Genomic DNA, 21,278 nt, shown 5'->3' with positions numbered 1-21,278 from the left:
TCCGAAAATCGGTGACAATCGCAGCATGCTGCGATTGTCTCGGTCTGAGGAACAGATCCGATAAAAAAAAAAAAGCATGATGGGAGCAGCACCATAGAATGGAATGCGATGTCCACCCCGCATTGCATTCGTCCGATTTTTATCGCTAGTGTGACTCCGGCCTAAGGGAGGAAGCAGTTAAGACCCTCGGTAGGGCTTGAAGATGCTCATCAGTAAGTCTGGACCTGTACTTGGACTTGCTGAAGTTCAAGGTAGAGAAGAGCTTTTCACACAAGTATGTGCTCCCAAAAAGACACATGGTCCGCTTGAACATTCGGAGAAGCTGGGGGGCAATTCTCTCAAATTGCCTGAGCTTGTCTGCTCTTCCACTCACCTCCCTGAACTTGGCTTTGAGTTCTGAGTTGCACTGCAGGTCAATGAGCTCAATTTGAAGCACAGGGGGGGCATCTTGCACATCAAAGGAGAAGGGGCCTGCAAAAGTTTGAAATGTGGCTCTGTGCGTCTTGAAGTCTGCAAATCTGTGATCAAATTCCTCCTGTAGTTTCAAAATGACATCCATATATTCCTCACCACTGAATGGTGTGCCTGCTTCCATGAGTACCTTGCATGATGGGAAATGGCAAAGGTTTGTCTGAGAAAGCTGGGCTTTCCATAACACAAGTTTTGTACAGAATGCTCTCACGTTGTCATAGGCAGCACTGACAAGTTGCCCCTGGCCTTGTAACTTCTTGTTCAGTACATTAAGCTCATGTGTGATATCAAATAAAAAAAGCTAAGTCCATGAGCCATTTTGGATCTCTTGGCACAGGAACAGCAGCCCCATCTTACTCTGTCGCCTCATTGGGGGACACAGAACCATGGGTGTTATGCTGCTGTCCACTAGGAGGCGACACTATGCATAATCTGAAAAAGATTAACTTTGGCTCCTCCTCTGCAGTATACACCCCTGGACGGCGTCAGCCTTCTCCAGTTTTTGCTTAGTGTCGCAGGAGGCACACCTAAGAAGAATTTTTTTTACTCCGTCTTTTTCCTGGATTTTTTTTCCAAAGGACTACAGATGAAGAAAAGCGGGTCTCCAGCGAGACTCCCGGCATGGCTCCCTCCTCGGTCCCCCATTAGGGGTACCCGGTTGAGGTCGAGGTGGCTATTCCCCATGTCGCTCCCTCGGGTCCTGGTTCGAGGTCGAGACCCCACCCTCCTTCCCCAACCCCTTTGGGGTCTGGGTTGAGGAGAGGATGAAGACCCCCTGACGGTGACAGGCGCACCCTCCCTAATCCCCCGCAGGGGGCATTAGGTTGAGATGCCTCAGGTAGGGTCGGAGTACAGGCAGCATTCCGCAGCTTCCAGGGACCCCAGACCAGCTGAGGGATCCTGTTGGGGCCGGGGGAGGGTGCGGACTGGATGGCACAGCAGAGACAGGGCTTTTCTGCGTCCCTGTCTCTGCAGCAGCAGCGGCTCCATAGCGCTCCGGGGGCCCCCCATACAGGAACCACTACCCCTGCTACCCCCACCGCTATCCAGTCGACCATTCTGGGGGGGTTTGGTACAAATCCGCCCGCCGCCCCCCCCCCCCCCCCCCCCCCCCTGGACTACCGTGCCGCTCTGGAGCCCTCCTGGGCATCAGGCCTCTAATTTAGACCGCGGCTTCGGCCTAGCCGAAGCCGCCGCCTTTTCCCCGCCCCCCGGATGACTAAAATGACACACTGGAGTGTCATAGAAGGGGCGGATTGAAGCAGAAAGGGCGCGTTTTTACACAGCCCAGCGCACCCTTTTCAGCTCTCCGCCCCCTCCTCCCTCTCCTCAGAGTCCCGGTGGCCATTTTTTTTTTTTTGGATGAGATCCAGGAGAGGAGCGTCACAGCAGTCTCCGGGGGGCACAGAACTGGGATCTGTCGGCGCTGGACCTAGGGGCACATCGGTGGGGTAAGCTCACAGCTGGGTTCTCATTACTCAGCTGTGAATCTATACTTCCTATAAGGCTTTCTGTGGGTTCCCTCTGCGTAGCCACCCCTGTACGATCCCTTATAGCCAGCCTCTGTGCACTATGCCGGGCTCAAGGAAGAGAACCAGGCAGGAATGTTTCTATGCATTCTGCACAGCCTGCAAAGCCACGCTCCCTAGTGGCAGCACGTATCCGCACTGCCGGGACTGCATCCAGAACTCTGGGTCAGAACCCCAGGGAGTCCCTACTGACGCTTCAGTGTCACAGGCCACGCTGGAATTGGCAACTCAGATGACACAGTCCATAGACAACCTAACTGCCACATTGCTGCAAGCTCTGCAGAGTCGGGCTCCGGCTATGGACGTTACACAGCAAACGGACAGCTTGTCTCAGGAACATGCTGCTTCCGACTCTCACAGACGTAAGCGGACCCACAGGTCTCGATCACCTGAGTCATCCTATAGCACAAGGTCGTCCCCCTCCAGGGAGAGACGGCGTCATTCCAGGTCTCCTAGGCAGTCTCCTGTCACAGACAGTGCAATTTACCACAGAGATCTCCCCCCCCACCACCACAGAAGACCCCCGCCCCAGGTCGCCCTCCAGGGATCACCTTAGCGAGGCACAGGATTCGGAGGGCATCTGTGACTCCGACTCAGATAACGAAACGGAGAGGTCCGTGGTACCTTCTCCCCCTAGCAATACAGCGCTAGTTGAGGCCATAATCTCTGCCATCCATCGGGTGCTAAAAATTCCAGAGTCTGTCCCGGAACATAGGATTTGCTTCGAAAGTGTTCAGAAACCACCTAAGATCTTCCCTAATCACCATGAGTTTGAGAAAATACTTACCAAACAGTTTGCGCAGCCTGAGAAAAAATTTGCTAATCGCAAATATTTGGAAGCGAAGTACCCCTTCCCACAGACAGACACCAAACAATGGACAGATCCACCTGAAGTGGACCCCCCCCCCCCCCGGTTTCGAGGCTAGCAGCGCAGACCTTACTCTCTCTGCCAGATAGCTCAACTCTCAGGGACGCAGCAGACCGGCAAGTAGAACGCATAGCTTGTTCTATTTTCGAAGCGGCAGGCACCTCTCTGGGCCCTGCGTTTGCTTCAGTGTGGGCGGCCAAGGCCATCCTGGCTTGGGCCAAAAAACTACAGGAGGGTCTTCAAGCTTCAAATCCTGAGCTCTCAGACCAAGAGGTCCAGATAGCAGTGGTAGCAGACTACATGATTCATGCAGCCTTGGATTCCGCAAGAGGTGTAGCGGGAATAGCATCAAACGCCATCACGATCTGACGCATCCTCTGGCTGCGAGAATGGAAAGCGGATGCGGCCTCAAAGAAGTCCCTCACGCGACTTCCGTATCTTACTGGAAGACTTTTCGCCGAAAAGTTGGACACCATGATAGCCAATGCCACTGGGGGTAAGAGTACCTCTCCCTCAACTAAAACCGAAACGCACGTTTAAATGAAGAAACCAGACACTTCCGATCCTTTCGGAATTCCTCGGGCTGGTCCGTTTCGCGCCCAGCGCAAAACCGTAACCGCTCTCCACGCAGGGACAACCCACGGACGCAGCAGCGACCGGACAGGTCTTGGCAGTCGAAAGCAGGCCAAGCGAAACCCAAGGGAGGAAAACCTCAGAACTTCGCTTCATCATGACTCACGAACTCCGGAAGACACCCCACCAGTAGGCGGACGACTTTTACTCTTTCAGCAAGTCTGGCTGCCTATTACAGAAGACAGGTGGGTCAGGGAAATAGTGTCTTCCGGATACAAGATAGAGTTCACTTCCGTTCCACCGAACCGGTTCTTCCTCTCTATTCCTCCAACACTACCAGACAAGGCTCGTGCTTTCCACCAAGCGGTCTCCTCTCTCCTTCAAGCAGGAGTTGTGGTGCTGGTTCCCGCGAACGAGAGATTCCGAGGGTTCTACTCAAATCTGTTCGTAGTCCCCAAGAAAGGAGGCAGCGTCCGACCCATACTGGACCTAAAACAGCTCAACAATTACGTACGGGTCCGTTATTTCCGCATGGAGTTCCTCCGGTCCATCATTGCATCCATGGAGCAGGGAGAATACCTTGCCTCCATAGACATACAGGATGCGTATCTGCACATACCAATTGCCCCCGCCCACCAAAGGTTTCTCAGGTTCGCGATCAACCAAAACCACTACCAGTTTGTCGCCCTTCCGTTCGGACTCGCCACGGCCCCGAGAACGTTCACCAAAGTCATGGCAGCCACCATGGACACTCTGCACTCAAGAGGCATTCTAGTCATCCTGGACGACCTCCTCATCAAGTCTCCTACTTTCAAAGATTGCGAGGTCAGTGTCTCAATCACAATAGACACACTGAGTCGCCTGGGATGGCTAGTCAACCTACAGAAATCGTCGACTATCCCAAGTCAGACTCTAACATTCCTGGGAATGTTATTCGACACCTCCAGGGGCCTGGTGCTCCTTCCCAAGGACAAGACACTGGCCATCCGTCTGGGAGTTTGTACACTCCTTCGCAGTCCTCCTCGATCTCTCCGGTTTGCCATGAGAGTCCTCGGCCAGATGGCAGCAGCAATACAGGCAGTGCCATTTGCCCAGTTTCACCTCAGGGTCCTTCAACTAGCCATACTCAGATCTTGGGACAGGAATCCCTTCTCCCTCGAAAGGGAGTTCAGGTTGACGTCGTCAACCAGGAGGTCCCTGCATTGGTGGCTCAAACCAACCTCGCTTACACGAGGGAAGCCCTTTCTCTCAGGACAATGGAAGATCCTGACTACCGATGCAAGCCTGACAGGCTAGGGGGCGGTGCACCTACATCACAGGGCAAGTGGTCACCGAGGGAAGTGACATTGCCCATCAATATTCTGGAAATCAGGGCCATCCTCTTGGCACTGAGAGCCTTTCATCACTTGCTTGCAGCCTCGCACATACGGATACAGTCGGACAATGCCACGGCTGTGGCATACGTGAACCACCAAGGCGGGACCCGCAGCGCCCAGGCGATGAGAGAAGTGGCGCATATCCTCCGCTGGGCAGAAGACACGAGGTTGGTACTTTCTGCGGTCCACATTCCGGGTGTAGAAAACTGGGAAGCCGACTTCCTCAGCAGGCAAGGAATGGACTCGGGGGAGTGGTCTCTCCATCCCGAGATTTTTTTTTTTTTTACCAGATCTGTCAACGTTGGGGAACCCCGGAGGTGGACCTAATGGCATCCCATCTCAACACAAAGGTCCCCAATTTCATGGCCAGGACACACGACCCGCGGTCACTCGGAGCGGATACCCTGGTCCAGGACTGCTCCCAGTTCCGACTCCTGTACATTTTTCCACCCCTCCCCCTAATCTCCAGGGTCATGAGGAAGATCAAGCAAGAGGGAGTTCCAACCATCCTCATCGCGCCAGACTGGCCCAGACGTACATGGTACGCCGACATCGTTCAACTTACTGCAGACGTCCCCTGGCGTCTACCCGACCGTCACGACCTTCTGTCTCAAGGTCCGTTCTTCCACCAGAATTCAGGGGCTCTCGATTTGACGGCATGGCCCTTGAAACCTGGATTCTAACCCAGGCAGGTTTTTCACCGGCAGTCATTGCATCTATGATCAGGGCAAGGAAGCCTGCCTCCGCCAAGCTCTATTATCGTACCTGGAGAGCTTTCTTTTCTTGGTGCGAATCTCATGGACAAGTCCCACTCCCTTATTCCCTCCTCAAGGTACTAGGTTTTCTTCAATCGGGCCTAGACGCCAAGCTATCCTTAAGCTCGCTTAAGAGTCAGGTGTCGGCGCTTTCAGTCCTTTTTCAAAAGCGCATTGCTATTAAACCGCAAGTCAGGACTTTCATCCAGGGAGTTTCCCGATTGGTTCCTCCCTACAAACGTCCGCTGGATACGTGGGACCTCAATCTGGTCCTGACAGCATTGCAAGCTCCACCCTTCGAACCTCTTAGAGGAGTTCCACTTTCCATTCTGTCTCAGAGTGGTTTTTCTAGTGGCGATCACCTCGTTACGCAGAGTGTCGGAATTGTCAGCACTTTCCTGCAGACGGCCTTTCCTAGCTTTTCACCAGGACAAGGTGGTTCTCCGCACGGTACCATCCTTCCTTCCGAAGGTTGTGTCTAACTTTCACCTCAATGAGGAGATTTCACTGCCATCCCTTTGCCCGGTTCCGGTTCAGAGTGGAGAAGGCTCTGCATACACTTGACCTCGTCAGAGCATTGCGGTTTTACGTGTCCAGGACTGCACCTTTCCGGAAGTCTGACTCCCTCTTCATTCTTCCGGAAGGTAGTCGCAAGGGGCTGCCGACTTCCAAGGCTACCCTTGCCAGGTGGATCAAGTCCACCATACATGAGGCCTACCGACTTAACAGTTCCCCTCTTCTGGCCGGTATCACGGCACACTCTACATGGGCAGTAGGGGCCTCCTGGGCCATTTGGCATCAGGCTTCGGCACAACAAGTGTGTAAGGCGGCCACTTGGACCAGCCTACACACGTTTACGAAACACTACAGTGTTCATATCCAGTCCTCAGCGGATGCGAGCCTGGGTAGACTGGTTCTGCAGGCGGCAGTGCCCCAAATTTGGGGATCTGCTAGCACAATATTCGTCCATTGCTAACCACCCAGGGACTGCTCTGGGACGTCCCATGGTTCTGTGTCCCCCAATGAGGCGACAGAGTAAAGGAGATTTTTGTGTACTCACCGTAAAATCTTTCTCTTAGCCTCCTAATTGGGGGACACAGCTCCCACCCTGTTGCCCTTATGGGCCGTTGTTTTACGGTTGAGTTCTCATATTGTTCTTTGAGATCGTACATAGTAGCCTTCTTACAGGCATGGTTATTTGGTTACGTTCCTCCTAATGCTTTGGCACAAAACTGGAGAAGGCTGACGCCGTCCAGGGGTGTATACTGCAGAGGAGGAGCCAAAGTTAATCTTTTTCAGATTATGCATAGTGTCGCCTCCTAGTGGACAGCAGCATAACACCCATCGTTCTGTGTCCCCCAATTAGAGGCTAAGAGAAAGAGATTTTACGGTGAGTACACAAAAATCTCCTTTTCTCCATGAAGGCTTTCACTTCCGCTCTCAACTCAAAAAATCTCTTCAATATGATTCCCCTGCTGAGCCAACGTACCTCGGTGAAGTAGAGCACATCCCCATATTCTGACTCCATTTCCTCAAAAAAAAAAAAGCGCAAAACCTTCTGTGGTTTAAGCCCCTGGATCTGATTTGGTTGATGCATTTCACAACGAAAGACATCATATTGTCAAACTTCAGGCATTAGCTGCAAAGGGCTCGCTGATGGGTAATGCACACCTTCCCCTTTTTTTTTTTTTTTTTTTTTTTTTCCCTTCCCCCATGGCAGCACTGTAGACGAGAGATGGTATCCGCCCCCTGGAAACTTGTAGCAGAGACATAAGAAGGGGGCGGCACCTCTGTTTGGTTTCCCATTGGCGGATGCCAGGGGGGCAAAGTCCGTACCTCCGGAGGGATTCCCCTCTGTCAGCCAGTCAGGAGGCCGAGGTCCGCGGGGAGAGGATGGCAGCGGGGCGCGGTGGCGTGCGCCTGTCGGCCCAGCTCGGTGGGCGCTGTGAACGATGTCCTCCTCGTGAGACTCCCCGGCGGCCGCTCCAGTGGGAGGCTGGGCCGGGGGAGGCGTGGCCACCACGACGCAGGCGCCGACTGAGTGGCGACAGCTTCCGAGGTCGCACCGGAAGTGACGTCACACGCTGGGGGAGCGGTGTACTGGGCACTTCTGGGAGGGAACGGTCCCAGAAGCGTGCACCGCTCCTCCATAAAAAGGGAAGCAAGGCAGGTGCCACTGGTCCCTGAGAGGCTGCATACAGGCTCCAGAATAGCAGAGCCAGATCAGCAGCAGGGCGCAGATGGATCCTGAATGCGAGATGCGCGTGCAGGAGCAAGAGCCACATGCCATCGTGGTACCCAGAGGGCCGGGTGAGTGCCTTGGTAAGGCAACACATATTAACAACTGTCCTATGTATGTCTTCCTTAGGGAAAGGCCACATCAAAACAAAAGAACAAGGAGTGTGCATTATGCAAAAAGGCCCTAGCTAAAACTTATGAGAAGCGACTGTCGCTCATGCATTAAAAAACAGTGGCCGAAGAGTCACCATCCCTACTCCAGAGCATTAAAACTATGATCCGGGATCAAGTAAAGTCGACAGTCAAAGATGAATTGAAGGAGCAGACTACACTTGGCTCTGATGTAACACCTGCTTCACCCCCGCCTCCTCCTCTTCCTCCCACAGAAATAGCTACTGATATAGAGTCTGAGGAAGAGCAAGGAGAGAGAGGGCCCTCAAACTCAGACCTGGATTCCTCGGACGAGGAAAAAGGAAATAAGGATGACCCATCTGAGGACATTGTGGACCTTACAAGTTTTAGTAATTTCCCAATGGGATTGGAAACATCAAAAGAGCCAAAATCAATTCAAGATGCTATGTTTATTAAGCTTGAGGGGGGGAAAAAACCTAAGGGTTTTTCCCTTTCATGATAACCTGTTAAATTTAATCAAGAGGGAATGGAAAAAAAACAACAAAGTCCATACCGCAGACGCTCAAACATAAATGCCCGTTTGAGGAGGTATGCGATAAATGGGGGGGGGGGGTTGGGGGAGCTCCCAGACTAGATGCCGCCATTGCTAGTACATCCAGAGGAATAGCATTGCCATTTGAGGACATGGGCGCCTTTACAAGATCCCCTTGACAAGAAAGTAGACGCTTTTCTAAAATCTGCTTGGGAGGCATCGGCGTGGTCGTTTAAGCCGGGGGTGGCCGCCACTTGTACAGCACGTGCCATGGTCAAGTGGTTAGATGAATTAAGTGACCAAATTAAGAATAAATGCCCAAGGGAGACACTGCTGGAGGCAATACCTTCCCTACAGAAGGCAGCGGGATTCCTGGCTGACGCTGCAGTAGATTCCGTCCGAGGTGCCGCCCGTGCATGCGCCCTTTCAAATTCAGGCCACAGAGCACTATGGTTAAAAAAAAAAAAAAAAAACTGGTCGGCAGACTTCCAGTCAAAGGTTAAACTCTGCGCCGTCCCTTGTGAGGGTCAATACCTGTTTGGGAAAGCATTGGACGAAATTTTAGTAAAAGCGTCTAAGAAAAAACTGTTTCCACCCCCCCCTTTCCCTAGGCGTCTGTGGAGTGAAGCTCGCTTGTCCTTTCGTGGAGCAGGGAGCCGAGGGTGGCCAGACGATAGAGCCACGCAGGGTAGACCCTGGAGGGGAAAAGAGAGGATTCCTCTTTAGTAAAACCACCCCGAGACCTGATGCTAAGCAATGATGCCAGGGCGGTTGGGGGAAGGCTTCGGTTCTTTGTCCATCAATGGGTAGCATTGCCCGCCTCAAAATGGGTAACCGACCTGTTAGCCGGGGGCCTACGACTAAGTTTTCTAAGCCTTCCATCTCAATGAGTAAAAGTGACCCAGGTAGCCAAAAGAATCAGGCCACACTAGAAAAGGAGATTCAACTCCTCATACAAAATGGGTACTAATAAAAGTACCGTATCATCAAGAAAGGAAAGGGTTTTACAGCACTCTGTTCCTCACACCAAAACCAGATGGGTCACGAAGAACCATATTCAATCTCAAAGCCCTGAACAAATACATCAGGACAGAGAAATTCAAAATGGAGACCTTGGGATCAGTAGTGAAGCTACTTGACCCGGGTTGCTACAAGGCAGTAATAGATCTTACCGACGCCTATTACCATGTGCCAATATGGGGAGAACACCAACAATATCTAAGGTTGGGAGTGGGGACTTGAGCAATCTCTACTAATCTCCAGTACCAGGGCCTACCCTTCGGGGTATCAGTAGCCCCTCGTATATTTACAAAAATCATCGGGGAAGTAGCGTCCTTTTATAAGGGTACCAATAGGATATCTTCCCTTCTATCTAGACGATTTCCTCGTCATAGCAAACGATAAGCAAAATTGCGAAAATGCAGTTACAAAGGTCCTGGAAATATTGGCCAGATTAGGCTGGATGATCAATCTTAATCTGGATTTTTTTTTTTTTTAACTCCAGTTCAGTCACAAGAATTCCTTAGAATTCAATTGGACTCAATAAAACAGCAGTGCATTCTTCCAGAAAGGAAAATAGGGGCTATCCAACAAAAAATACAACAGATACAATCCGGTCGAGCCATGTCAGTAAGAGGCAATGTCACTCCTGGGCACGTTAACAGCAACAATCCCAGCGGTCTGGTGGGCACAAGCCCATATGAGAGAACTACAGTGGCAGATCCTATCCGAGCAGGAGAGGGGTCCCTCCAATTTAAACTGGGAGATCATTCTCTCACCTCAAGTGCAGGAGTCATTAAAGTGGTGGCTGAGCACCGAAAACTTAAACACAATCAGTGCCCTGGACTACTCAAAACTCGGTGGTAGTGACCACAGACTTGCGCAAGTCTGAGTGGCTGGGGGGCACACATAGAGAAACGAACCCTACAGGGCTAGTGGGAACCCGGAATGAGGGATGCATCCTCAAATCTAAAAACTGGCGGCTGTAAGGCAGGCCCTTCCCCCCCTAGTAAAGGGAGAAGTGCAAGGGAGACATGTCACCATATTATCCAACAACACGATGATAGCATACATAAACGGACAAGGGGGCACAAGGTCGGCAACCCTTATGGCAGAAGCCAGGGAATTATTCGCATGGGCGGAAAACAATCTTCTATCCTTATCGGGTACAGATTTAAAGGGGGCAGACAATTATCTGGCTGATCATTTAAGCCGGCATGTACTACACAAGGGAGAATGGTCCCTAAATCAAAAAAATATTTGGGGAAATCTGCGCTGCCTGGGGCACACCAGAGGTAGACCTATTTGCTACCAGGGAAAATCGAAAAGTGGACAGGTTCTACTCCCTAAATCCAAGAGAACGACCAGAGGGGGTGGATTCGCTACTACACCAGTGGAAATTTCGTCTGGCCTATGTGTCTCCCCCCTGCCGTTTCCATTGATTCCAGTAGTCTTGAGAAAGATCCGACAGGACAAAGCTCTAATAATCCTGGTTGCGCTCTTCTGGCCGAAGAGGGCATGGTTCACATGGCTCAGACGCATGTCTATCTCGGACCCATGGATCTTCCCAGATACCCCAAATCTGCTATACCAGGGCTCAGTAGAACATCCCTGGGTTCACGGGCTGCACCTCACTGCGTGGAACTTGAGAGGGGACTCCTTTTAGCAAAAGGGTTCTCAGTCCCGTTAGTAACCACCCTGCTTGCTAGCAGAAAGGAGGTAACTTCACGTAAATACCAAAAAATTTGGGAAAAATTCTTACAGTTCACGGGCTGACAATGGACTGGGGCAGGCCAAAAAATACCAATAAAAGAGGTCCTAGAGTTCCTCCAGAAAGGACTGGAAAAAGGACTGTCCACAAGCACCTTAACCCCTTCATGACCCAGCCTATTTTGACCTTAATGACCTGGCCATTTTTGGCAATATTGACCAGTGTCCCTTTATGAGGTAATAACTCAGGAACGCTTCAACGGATCCTAGCGATTCTGAGATTGTTTTTTTTCGTGACATATTTGGCTTCATGTTAGTGGTAAACTTAGGTCAATAATGTTTGCATTTATTTGTGAAAAAAAACAAATTTGGCGAAAATTTTGACAATTTCGCAATTTTCACATTTTGAATTTTTAATCCGTTAAACCAGAGTTATGCGACACAAAATAGTTAATAAATAACATTTCCCACATGTCTAATTTACATCAGCACAATTTTGGAAACAAAAAATTTTTGTTGGGAAGTTATAAGGGTTAAAAGTTGACCAGCGATTTCTCATTTTTACAACAAAATTTACAAAACCTTTTTTTTTTTTTTTTTTTTTTTTTTTTTTTTTTTGGGACCACCTCACATTTGAAGTCACTTTGAGGGGTCTATATAGCAGAAAATACCCAAAAGTGACACCATTCTAAAAACTGCACCCCTCAAGCTACTCAAAACTACATTCAAGAAGATTATTAACCCTTCAGGTGCTTCACAGCAACTAAAGCAATGTGGAAGGAAAAAATGAACATTTTAATTTTTCCAATAAATTTCTTTTAGCATCAATTTTTTTCATTTTTTCACATGGGCAACAGGATAAAATGGATCCTAAAATTTGTTGGGCAATTTCTCCTGAGTACACCGATACCTCATATGTGGTCATAAACCACTGTTTGGGCGCACGGCAGGGCTCAGAAGGGAAGGAGCGCCATTTGACTTTTTGAATGGAAAATATGCTGGAATATTTAGCGGTTGCCATGTCGCATTTGGAGAGTCCCTGTGCGCCTAAACATTGGAGCTCCCCCCCACAAGTGACCCCATTTTGGAAACTAGACCCTCCAAGGAACTTATTTAGATGCATAGTGAGCACTTTGAACTGCCAGGTGTTTCACAAATTGATCCGTAAAAAAAAGGACTTTTTTTTTTCTCACAAATTTTATTTTAGCCTCAGCTTTTTCATTTTCACATGGGCAATGGGATAAAATGGATCCTAAAATTTGTTGGGCAATTTCTCCTGAGTACACCGATACCTCATATGTGGTCATAAACCACTGTTTGGGCACACGGCAGGGTCCCGAAGGGAAGGAGCACCATTTGACTTTTTGAATGGAAAATTAGCTCCAATCGTTAGTGGACACCATGTCGTGTTTGGAGAGCCCCTGTGTGCCTAAACATTGGAGCTCCCCCACAAGTGACCCCCATTTTGGAAACTAGACCACCCAAGGAACTTCTCTAGATGTGTGGTGAGGACTTTGAACCCCCAAGTGCTTCACAGAAGTTTATGACACAGAGCAGTGAAAATAAAAAATTTTTTTCTCCTCAAATGATTTTTTTAGCCCGCTATTTTTTATTTTCACAAGGCTAATAGGAGAAAATGGACCACAAAAGTTGTTGTGTAATTTGACCTGAGTACATCGATACCCCATATGTCAGGGGAAACCACTGTTTGGGCGCATGGGAGAGCTCAGAAGGGAAGGAGCGCGATTTTGGAATGAAGACTGATGGGATGTTCTGAGGGCATCATGTTGCGTTTGCAGAGCCCCTGATGTGCCTAAACAGTAGAAACCCCCCCCACAAGTGACCCCATTATGGAAACTAGACCCCCCCCAAGGAGCTTATCTAGATGTGTAGTGAGCACTTTGAACCCCCAAGTGCTTCACAGAAGTTTATAAACGCAGAGCCATGAAAATAAAAAATAATTTTTTTTTCCTCAAATTATTTTTTAGCCCGCTACTTTTTATTTTCACAAGGGTAACAGGATAAATTGGACCCCTAAAGTTGCTGTTCAGTTTGTCCTGAGTACGCTGGCACCCCATATGTGGGGGGGAACCACTGTTTGGGCGCACGGCAGGGCTCAGAAGGGAAGGAGCGCCATTTGACTTTTTGAATGGAAAATTAGCTCCAATCGTTAGCGGACACCATGTCGTGTTTGGAGAGGCCCTGTCTGCCTACACTTTGTAGCTCCCCCACATCTCACCCCTTTTTGGAAACTAGACCCCCTAAGGAAGTTATCTAGATGCATAGTGAGCACTTTGAACCCCCAAGTGCTTCACAGAAGTTTATAACGCAGAGCCGTGAAAATAAGAAATCTCTTTTTTTTTTTTTCCTCAAAAAATGATTTTTTTTAGCCCGCAATTATTTATTTTCACAAGGTTAACAGGATAAATTTGACCCCAAAAGTTTTTGTCCTGAGTACGCTGGTACCCCATATGTGGGGGGGACCACTGTTTGGGCACACATTGGGGCTCGGAAGGGAAGTAGTGACGTTTTGAAATACCGACTTGATGGAATGGTCTGCGGGCGTCATGTTACGTTTGCAGAGCCCCTGATGTGCCTAAACAGTGGAAACCCCCCACAAATGACCCCATTTTGGAAACTAGACCACCCAAGGAACTTATCTAGATATGTGGTGAGCATTTTGAACCCCCAAGTGCTTCACCGAAGTTTATTACTCAGAGCTGTGAAAACAAAAAAAATCTTTTTTTCACAATCTTTTTTTTTTTTTTTTTTTTTTTTTAGCCCCCAATTTTTTATTTTCCCAAGGGTAACAGGAGAAATTAGACTCCCAAAGTTGTTGTGCAATTTTTCCTGAGTACGCTGATACCCCATATGTGGGAGTAAACCACTGTTTGGGCACACGTCGGGGCTCGGAATGGAGAGAGTGCTGTTTGACATTTTGAACGCAAAATTGGCTGGAATAAATCGTGGCGCCATGTCGCGTTCGGAGACCCCGTGATGTGCCTAAACAGTGGAAACCCCTCAATTCTAACTTCAACTCTAACCCCAACACACCCCTAACCCTAACCACAACCCTAACGCCAACACACCTCTAACCCTAATCCCAACTCTAACCCTAATTCCAGCCCTAACCCTAATTCCAGCCCTAAATGGAAAAAAATATATATATTTTTTATTTTATTTGCGCCTGGCTATGGGGGTGATAAAAGGGGGGTGTATTTACTTTTTTTTTTTCATTTTGATCACTGTGAGTGTATCACAGTGATCAAAATGAAAAATGAACGGGCAACCGGCAAATTCATGGGCGCCGCCATCTTGGACAATGGCAGGCGCACTGCGCATGCGCCCGCCATTTTGCAAGATGGCGGCGCCCAGGAGCCACGGCGGGACACCGGGAGCACGATCGGAGGTCCCGGGGGGATCGGAAGGTGGGAGGGAGCGATAGGAAGAGGAGGGGGAGCTGATGATGGCGGCGACCGATCGCCGCCGTCCATCGGTGGCGGGGGCCGATCGGCCCCGCCAGTCGGTGTGTGGGGGGGTCGGGTGTCGGTGTCCAGCCATGTCCGATGCTATTGCAGCTTCGGCCATGGCTGGATTGTAATATTTCACCAAATTTCACTGGTGAAATATTACAAATCGCTCTGATTGGCTGTTAAAAGTGAATCAGAGCGATCGTAGGCAAGTGGGGGCTAAGCCACGCCCCCAGGGATTAACTGTAGCGTGTCCTCTGTGTGCGGGTCGGGTGACCTTTCAGTGACCCCGGTCACCCGACCCGCAGGGGGGCTATTTATAGCATGACGCCTACGTAGGCGTCATGAAAAGCCGTGCCCAAACGACCTATGACGGCTTTTCATGACGCCTACGTAGGCGTCATGGGTCGTGAAGGGGTTAAAGGTGCAGGTATCGGCCCTGGGGGGGGGTGTTTGATCAAAAACTGGCTGATCACCCATGGATCTATAGATTCATTCAGGCCTCCTTTACATCCAGGCCCACAAAATTACCATCTAAGGTAGCTCCCTGGGATCTAAATTTAGTATTAAGGGCACTGACAGCGTCTCCATTTGAACCTATTGCTTCCATCTCAAAGGCGCTAACGCTAAAAACAGTACTCCTGGTGGCCCTAACCTCAGCTCGGCGTATCTGCGAGCTGCAGGCAATATCTGTAAATCCACCATATACCACCTTTTTGGATGATAGAGTGATCATAAAAACGGATCCGGCCTTCCTACCGAAGGTAAATTCCACAGGGAGCAGGAGATAATTTTGCCCTTGTTTTGTCAAAACCCCAAATCAAAGGGAGAAAAAGCCTTCCATTGTCTAGATGTCAGATGTTGCCTGCTTCAATATATAGAAGCCTCAAAATCATGGCGACAGTCTTCAGCCCTTTTTGTCTCCTTTCAGGGGACAAACGGGTAAGAAAGCTTCAAAGTCAACGATTGCACGATGGTTGCGTATGGGTATTGCTGTAACAGCTCACTCTCCGAGAGCGATAGCCGCATCCCGGGCTGAAAGGGCAAATGCTTCGGTTGAGCAGATTTGTAAGGCAGCAGTATGGTCCTCACAATCCACTTTCTTCCGGCACTATAGACTAGACTTGGACCCTCAAATCTGGCCTTTGGGAGAAAAGTGTCTGCTGTTGTCCCACCCTAGGAGTCTATTCTATCTTTCCTCCCATGTCTGCGGTGCTGTCATGGGGAAGGGGAAAAAGTAATAATTACTTACCAGTAATTTGATTTTCCAGAGCCATGACCGCACCGCATTGTTGCTACCCTATCTTGGTGATGGTTGTGTGGTGCACTAGAAAATTTAAGGTATGTATGTGTGATATATATATAATTTATTTAGTGCCACTGTTATATAACATGTATGTAAACTAATAAGGCGGTTACCTTTGCATACTCTGAAACAAATTGAGGAGAGAGGTGCTGCCCCCTTGTCTCTGCTACAGGTTTCCTGGATGCCATATCATGTCTGCGGTGCTGTCATGGCTCTGGAAAATCAAATTACCGGTAAGTAATTATTTTTCCTCTGTCATTGATGGCGCTCCATCAGTTGTTATTCCAACAAACCTCCTCCAATGTAAGCCAGCATTCTCAATGGCATCACACAGCTGGTGAAATATCGCCTGAGCGGTGGTCTGGCCATGCATTGGAATCACTGAGCAACTCCTCTATGACTTCAAAATTGTCACCAACACCAAGGACATAGATTGCGAGCTGGGCAGTGTCGGTGATGTCTGTGGTCTCATCAAGAGCGACTGAGTATACACTGAAACATTTTGCTTTCTCACACAGTTGATTATAAATGTCACTTGACAGGTCAGAAATGCGCTCTGCTACGGTGTTGCAGAAAAGCTGATGTTGCTAATCTGACTTTTCTTTTCTGGACAGACAATACTTGCAGCCTGTAATATGCACTTTTTTACAAATTCACCTTCTTTGAATGGCTTTCCTGCTTTAGCAATCATCTCACTAACCACGTAGCTAACTCCGACTGCTGCATCATTCTCTTTGGTTGCTAATCTTAAAAGATATCTACTGTGGCAACAAGATTTCTTTAAGATTAGCAACCCGGCTGGCTCTTTCATCTCCCTGGTATTTTGCATACTCCTCAGCATGTCTAGTTATGTAATGTTTCAAATTGTATTCTTTGTGCACTGCAACTTTCTCTATGCAAATAAGACACGTCAGGATGCCCCTGTGCTCAACAAAGAAATATTGCACTTCCCACTTTTCCTGAAATTCTGTGCTCATCACCAACCTTTCTCTTCACTGCAGGCTTTGAAAAAGACATGTTTGGGGCTGTATAATAATTCCATTTGGTGTCACTGTTTTAGTGTTAGCCCATGCGTCTTTTCTTTTCTTTTTTCTGTCCCGCTGAGCAGCAATTTCCGCGGCAGACTCTGCTTCTGAGCCCGGGGTAGTGGTGCAAGTTCGCAATAAGGCCGGCTGATGTCCCGCCTCCAAGAGCAATATACTGCACCGCTCATTCTGAACCCAGCGCACCTGAGTCTGTGGCGCAGTCCAGTCCCTGCTCTGCTGCACCTGCTGTCAGTGTAACTCGTATGCCTTGCCTGCTGACAGCAGGCTGCTGTGACTGTCTAGCCATCATCATATCTCCTCCTGCTGCAGCTCTGATGGCCCAGCGCCAACATCTTCCTGTATGAGCGTGCGGTCACATGGTACCGCTCATGAATATGGGCGCCACACCTAAGAGTGGAGTGGCGTCCATATTCATGACCTTAATGAGCGGTACTACGTGTGACTGGGATTTCACATGCGAGACTCGGCTGTGTTTCTCGCATGTGTGATCCTGGCTGAGGTGAGGACTGCAAACTATTGTCCCGAGGGCCGCAGTTGGGCCGTGAGTTTGAGACCCCTGCTTTAAAGGGTTGTTACCCATAGTCTCCACACATGGTCAAGTGCTGGCAGCCCCAACACTCTTTACTTGCGGGCTTCTTCGGGGGGGGGACTAGTAGCATCCCTAAATAGGTTGTACTCTACACTATACCTTTTATCAGTGAGGTTGTATGTACAATGGTGCAGTAAAAGATGGTGAAGGATTATAGTACCTGAACTCTGGAGAAACGGTGCAAGGAGCGTGCTGGTGGGTGGATGAGCCGTGCCCCCTGTACAATCTATATAGAGACGCCACTAGAACCCAAACGCCTTATCTATAGTGTGCTTAGTTATGTTTCAGCATATATGATATAACGATTTACCTTTTTGGTAGGGTAGGTGTTGGGGTTCCCCCTACTGGGTTTTTTTGTTTTGTGAACCTAGCCTTTTATGTAATATTTCAAAAAAACTATTATGTTTTTTTTCTTGGAACTCTTTGTTTTAGCCTAGTTTACCCAAGGTAGGCCATCTGTTATATGGTTATTGAAGTGCCATGCACTAATTATTTGGACACCTTTTAGTTGTAAACCATTTTAGATGTCTTCACTCTATTGTAGGCTTACCAGTATTAATGCAGGAAAACTGGCCAGGGGTGATCTTGGAGATTGCTTTATTCCATGTACACCAAAAGGATGCTTGGACCTTATCCGACAAACAGGTAATCTCCAGCAGCTCAATGTGCACGTGTCCTTAAAATCACAACCTTTAGTAGTGCATGATCTTGCTGCGCTTATCCTGCTCTAGATAAAACTGATTTTATTGTAAATACCGGTTTCACAGGGCCAGTGTTTTATGATCTGTAACTTGCAACCATTTTTCATTTAGATGAGTTTCTCTTCAGCATTTTGACAGCACTATAGGAGCAGGAACTTTCTTCCCACCTCACTTCCCAGCATGCGACCTCACGCTGATCTTTAGTGAAAATAAATATGTAATAGCTCTATGGTTAATTCATTCTTTTTGCATGGTTTTTATTTTAACATCCAGGAGTGCAGATTGCAGGGAAACGAGCAGTGGTTATCGGGCGCAGTAAGATTGTGGGAGCTCCTATGCACGACCTGCTGTTGTGGAATCACGCTACAGTCACCACCTGTCACTCAAAGACGGAGCCACTCAGTGAAGAGGTGAATTGCAAGTTCTAAAGTGTTACTTATGTTAGTGTTCACTATGGGTTGCTCTTGGGGCAGCGTGCACCTTTTTGGTTATCGGTAACAGCAGAGACTGTTGTGCACTAGTGTCACCTGGGATATCATAACCAGAATACATTCTCTGGCCCCTGTCTGTAGGTCCTCAGTAGTATACCAGGGTGCAGATACTGACCTGTGTTCACTGTCCCACTTGTACAGGTGAGCAGGGCTGACATTCTTGTCGTCGGTGCTGGTAAACCAGAGATGGTTAAAGGTGACTGGATCAAGCCTGGCGCCATTGTGATTGACTGCGGCATTAACCATGTACCAGGTAAGGGGTTTATGGGCTTCTGACTAGTTGGAGAGCTCAGAATACATATTATGCATGCTGTCAAGAATAGTCGCACAAATTGACATGCCAGGAAGGTCAAGAGAACGTCTGGCTGTGATCTTTGTTGCAAACAACTCTCTGCTGCTCTTTGTCGTCCGGACAATTACACGATTGCCTGATGTTTAATGGAGAAGGCCTCAGGCTGTTTGCAGTTACAGGCCAGTTATCGGGGAATCTGAGCATTTGGTGTACATACCTGCTGATTCCAACTCGTGGATTATATGTACTGGGGTACATAGTCGCCGCTAACTCCATGATAACCCCAGAATAACCGCTGCAACCACCAGTTATACCGGCCGATTGGACACCCGTTAAGCCATGTGGAAACATACCCTATTAGCAGCGCTTTGGACGCAGCTCCGCCCAAAGCGCTACCCCCTTTTGTATGCTTTGTGATTCCGCATGTGTTCACTAACACATGCGGAATCACCGCATCCTATACATACTATGTAAAAAAAAAAAACAAAAAAAAACTTTCTCTAGTCACCTTCCACGACGGCAGCATTGGAGGATGTCTCCCCGCCCTAATGGGGGACAGGAAATGCACAAGAGGTTAAATAACCCTCCCCTTCCTACTACCTCCAGTGTTTTTGCTGTCCCCCGGCGACCGGAGGCACTCTTCGAAATACCTGGAAGCCGGGCGGCCGACAGTAGGGGCCTCCGCTCTCCTCCGTCTGGCAGGCTGCTCCCGTCTCCGCTGCAGCATGACTCTGGACCCCCACCCGCCTCTCCTGCGCTCCCCGGCGTCCCCCCCCCCCCCCCCCCCCCCACGGCGGCTGGCGCACCGGAAGTGACGCGGCGCCGAACTTCCGGTTCACCATCCCAGCGTTCGGGTGGAGAGTTTAAGCGGCCAATATGGCGGCCGCCGATAGGGGCTGGAGGCGTCTCGGGCCTGAACTAATCTATGCCCCCCCACCGATCGGCCACCAAGGTGAACCAGGACCAAGAGGACGGGACGACCGCGGACAGCTGCGGAATAGGCCGCAAGGAGGGGTGATCTAGATTACCACCTGTGGACCAGGGGAGGGGGGAGCACAGAACACGCTGATGGACCTCAGCTATTAAAACCCTGGTCGAGGGTGTCCAGGTAAGGCCATTTCTGCACTGGTGACTGTGACAGACTGACCATGGATGGTGATAATCCCTCTCGATCTGCTTCTGCGGTGCCCAGCATTCACCCCCCCTACTGTAAGTAGCGGGGTGGGTCCCCCTTTATTCTGTCCGGGTGGTCTCTGAGGTGACTTAGCATGCCTTCTCTCTCTGTTTTAGGGAGACAAGGCCCCTGACCCCATAAAGAAACCAAGTCGCAAGTGTGTGTGTGGTACCAAACTTCCCTCAACACATAGTTTCTTCCTATGTCAGCCCTGCATGGATGACATAATACATGCAGAGCAGACCTCCCTACTGGACAGTATAAAAACCCTCATTAAAACAAGAAGTCCAAACTTCTATGATGACTGTTGCCCAGGCCCCGACACCACAGCCCCCTCCTGCTAGGAAAAGGAAAGCGGCCCCCGTGGAATCTGACTCGGGCGAAATTGATACCTCTAACTCAGAGGATGCTTGGGAGAATGAGAGTTCCACTTCCGCCCCCAAACCCGATAACAAGAAACACTACTTCTTGTCTGAGGACATGGGAGATTTAGTTAGTATGGTAAGGGGCACCATGGGATTGGAGGAGGTGGACTGTTCTATTCAGGATGAAATGTTTGTGGGACTAAAGCCCACAGTGCAAAAGGGGTTTCTCATTCACAAAAATATCCGAAACCTGGTTTTGCAGGAATGGGCCCTCCCCGAGAAAGGACTTGGTATTCCCTCAGACCTGAAGAATCGGTTTCCCTGAGAGGGAGATTGCTCCCTATGGGAAGTCCCTAAAGTGGACGTGCAGGTGTACAGGGTGACTAAGAAAACTGGTCTTCCATTCGAAGATTCATCTCAGCTCAAGGATCCCATGGATCGGAAAGCTGAGAGCCTTCTCAGGAAATCCTGGGCTGCATCCACAACCCTGCTAAAGGCCAATATAGCCTCTACATGTGTTGGCAGGTCCCTATTCCGCTGGCTGCGTACACTTGAAGACCACCTCACTCACTGAACCTCCAGGGAGGAAATCCTTGACTCTCTTCCACTATTACAAAAGGCAACAGGGTTCCTAGCCGATGCTTCCGCGGAATCCATAGGA

At 49.4% G+C, this 21,278-nt stretch overlaps 1 protein-coding gene across 1 annotated transcript in view; it reads left to right on the top strand.

The window, feature by feature from the left end:
• Positions 1–21,278, top strand: part of MTHFD1 (methylenetetrahydrofolate dehydrogenase, cyclohydrolase and formyltetrahydrofolate synthetase 1) — a 122,795-nt gene that overhangs the window by 8,197 nt on the left and 93,320 nt on the right. The window contains exons 6-8 of the mRNA XM_073570761.1: positions 18,139–18,239; positions 18,569–18,705; positions 18,928–19,039. Coding sequence (XP_073426862.1) covers positions 18,139–18,239; positions 18,569–18,705; positions 18,928–19,039 — 350 coding nt within the window. The remainder of the gene's footprint in view (positions 1–18,138; positions 18,240–18,568; positions 18,706–18,927; positions 19,040–21,278) is intronic.

This window comes from Dendrobates tinctorius, unplaced genomic scaffold (genome assembly GCF_039654945.1).
Source record: "Dendrobates tinctorius isolate UK_male_01 unplaced genomic scaffold, ASM3965494v1 ptg000006l, whole genome shotgun sequence".
In the NCBI taxonomy this organism is placed as follows: Eukaryota; Metazoa; Chordata; class Amphibia; order Anura; family Dendrobatidae; genus Dendrobates; species Dendrobates tinctorius.
This window is presented reverse-complemented; position numbering and strand designations above follow the sequence as displayed.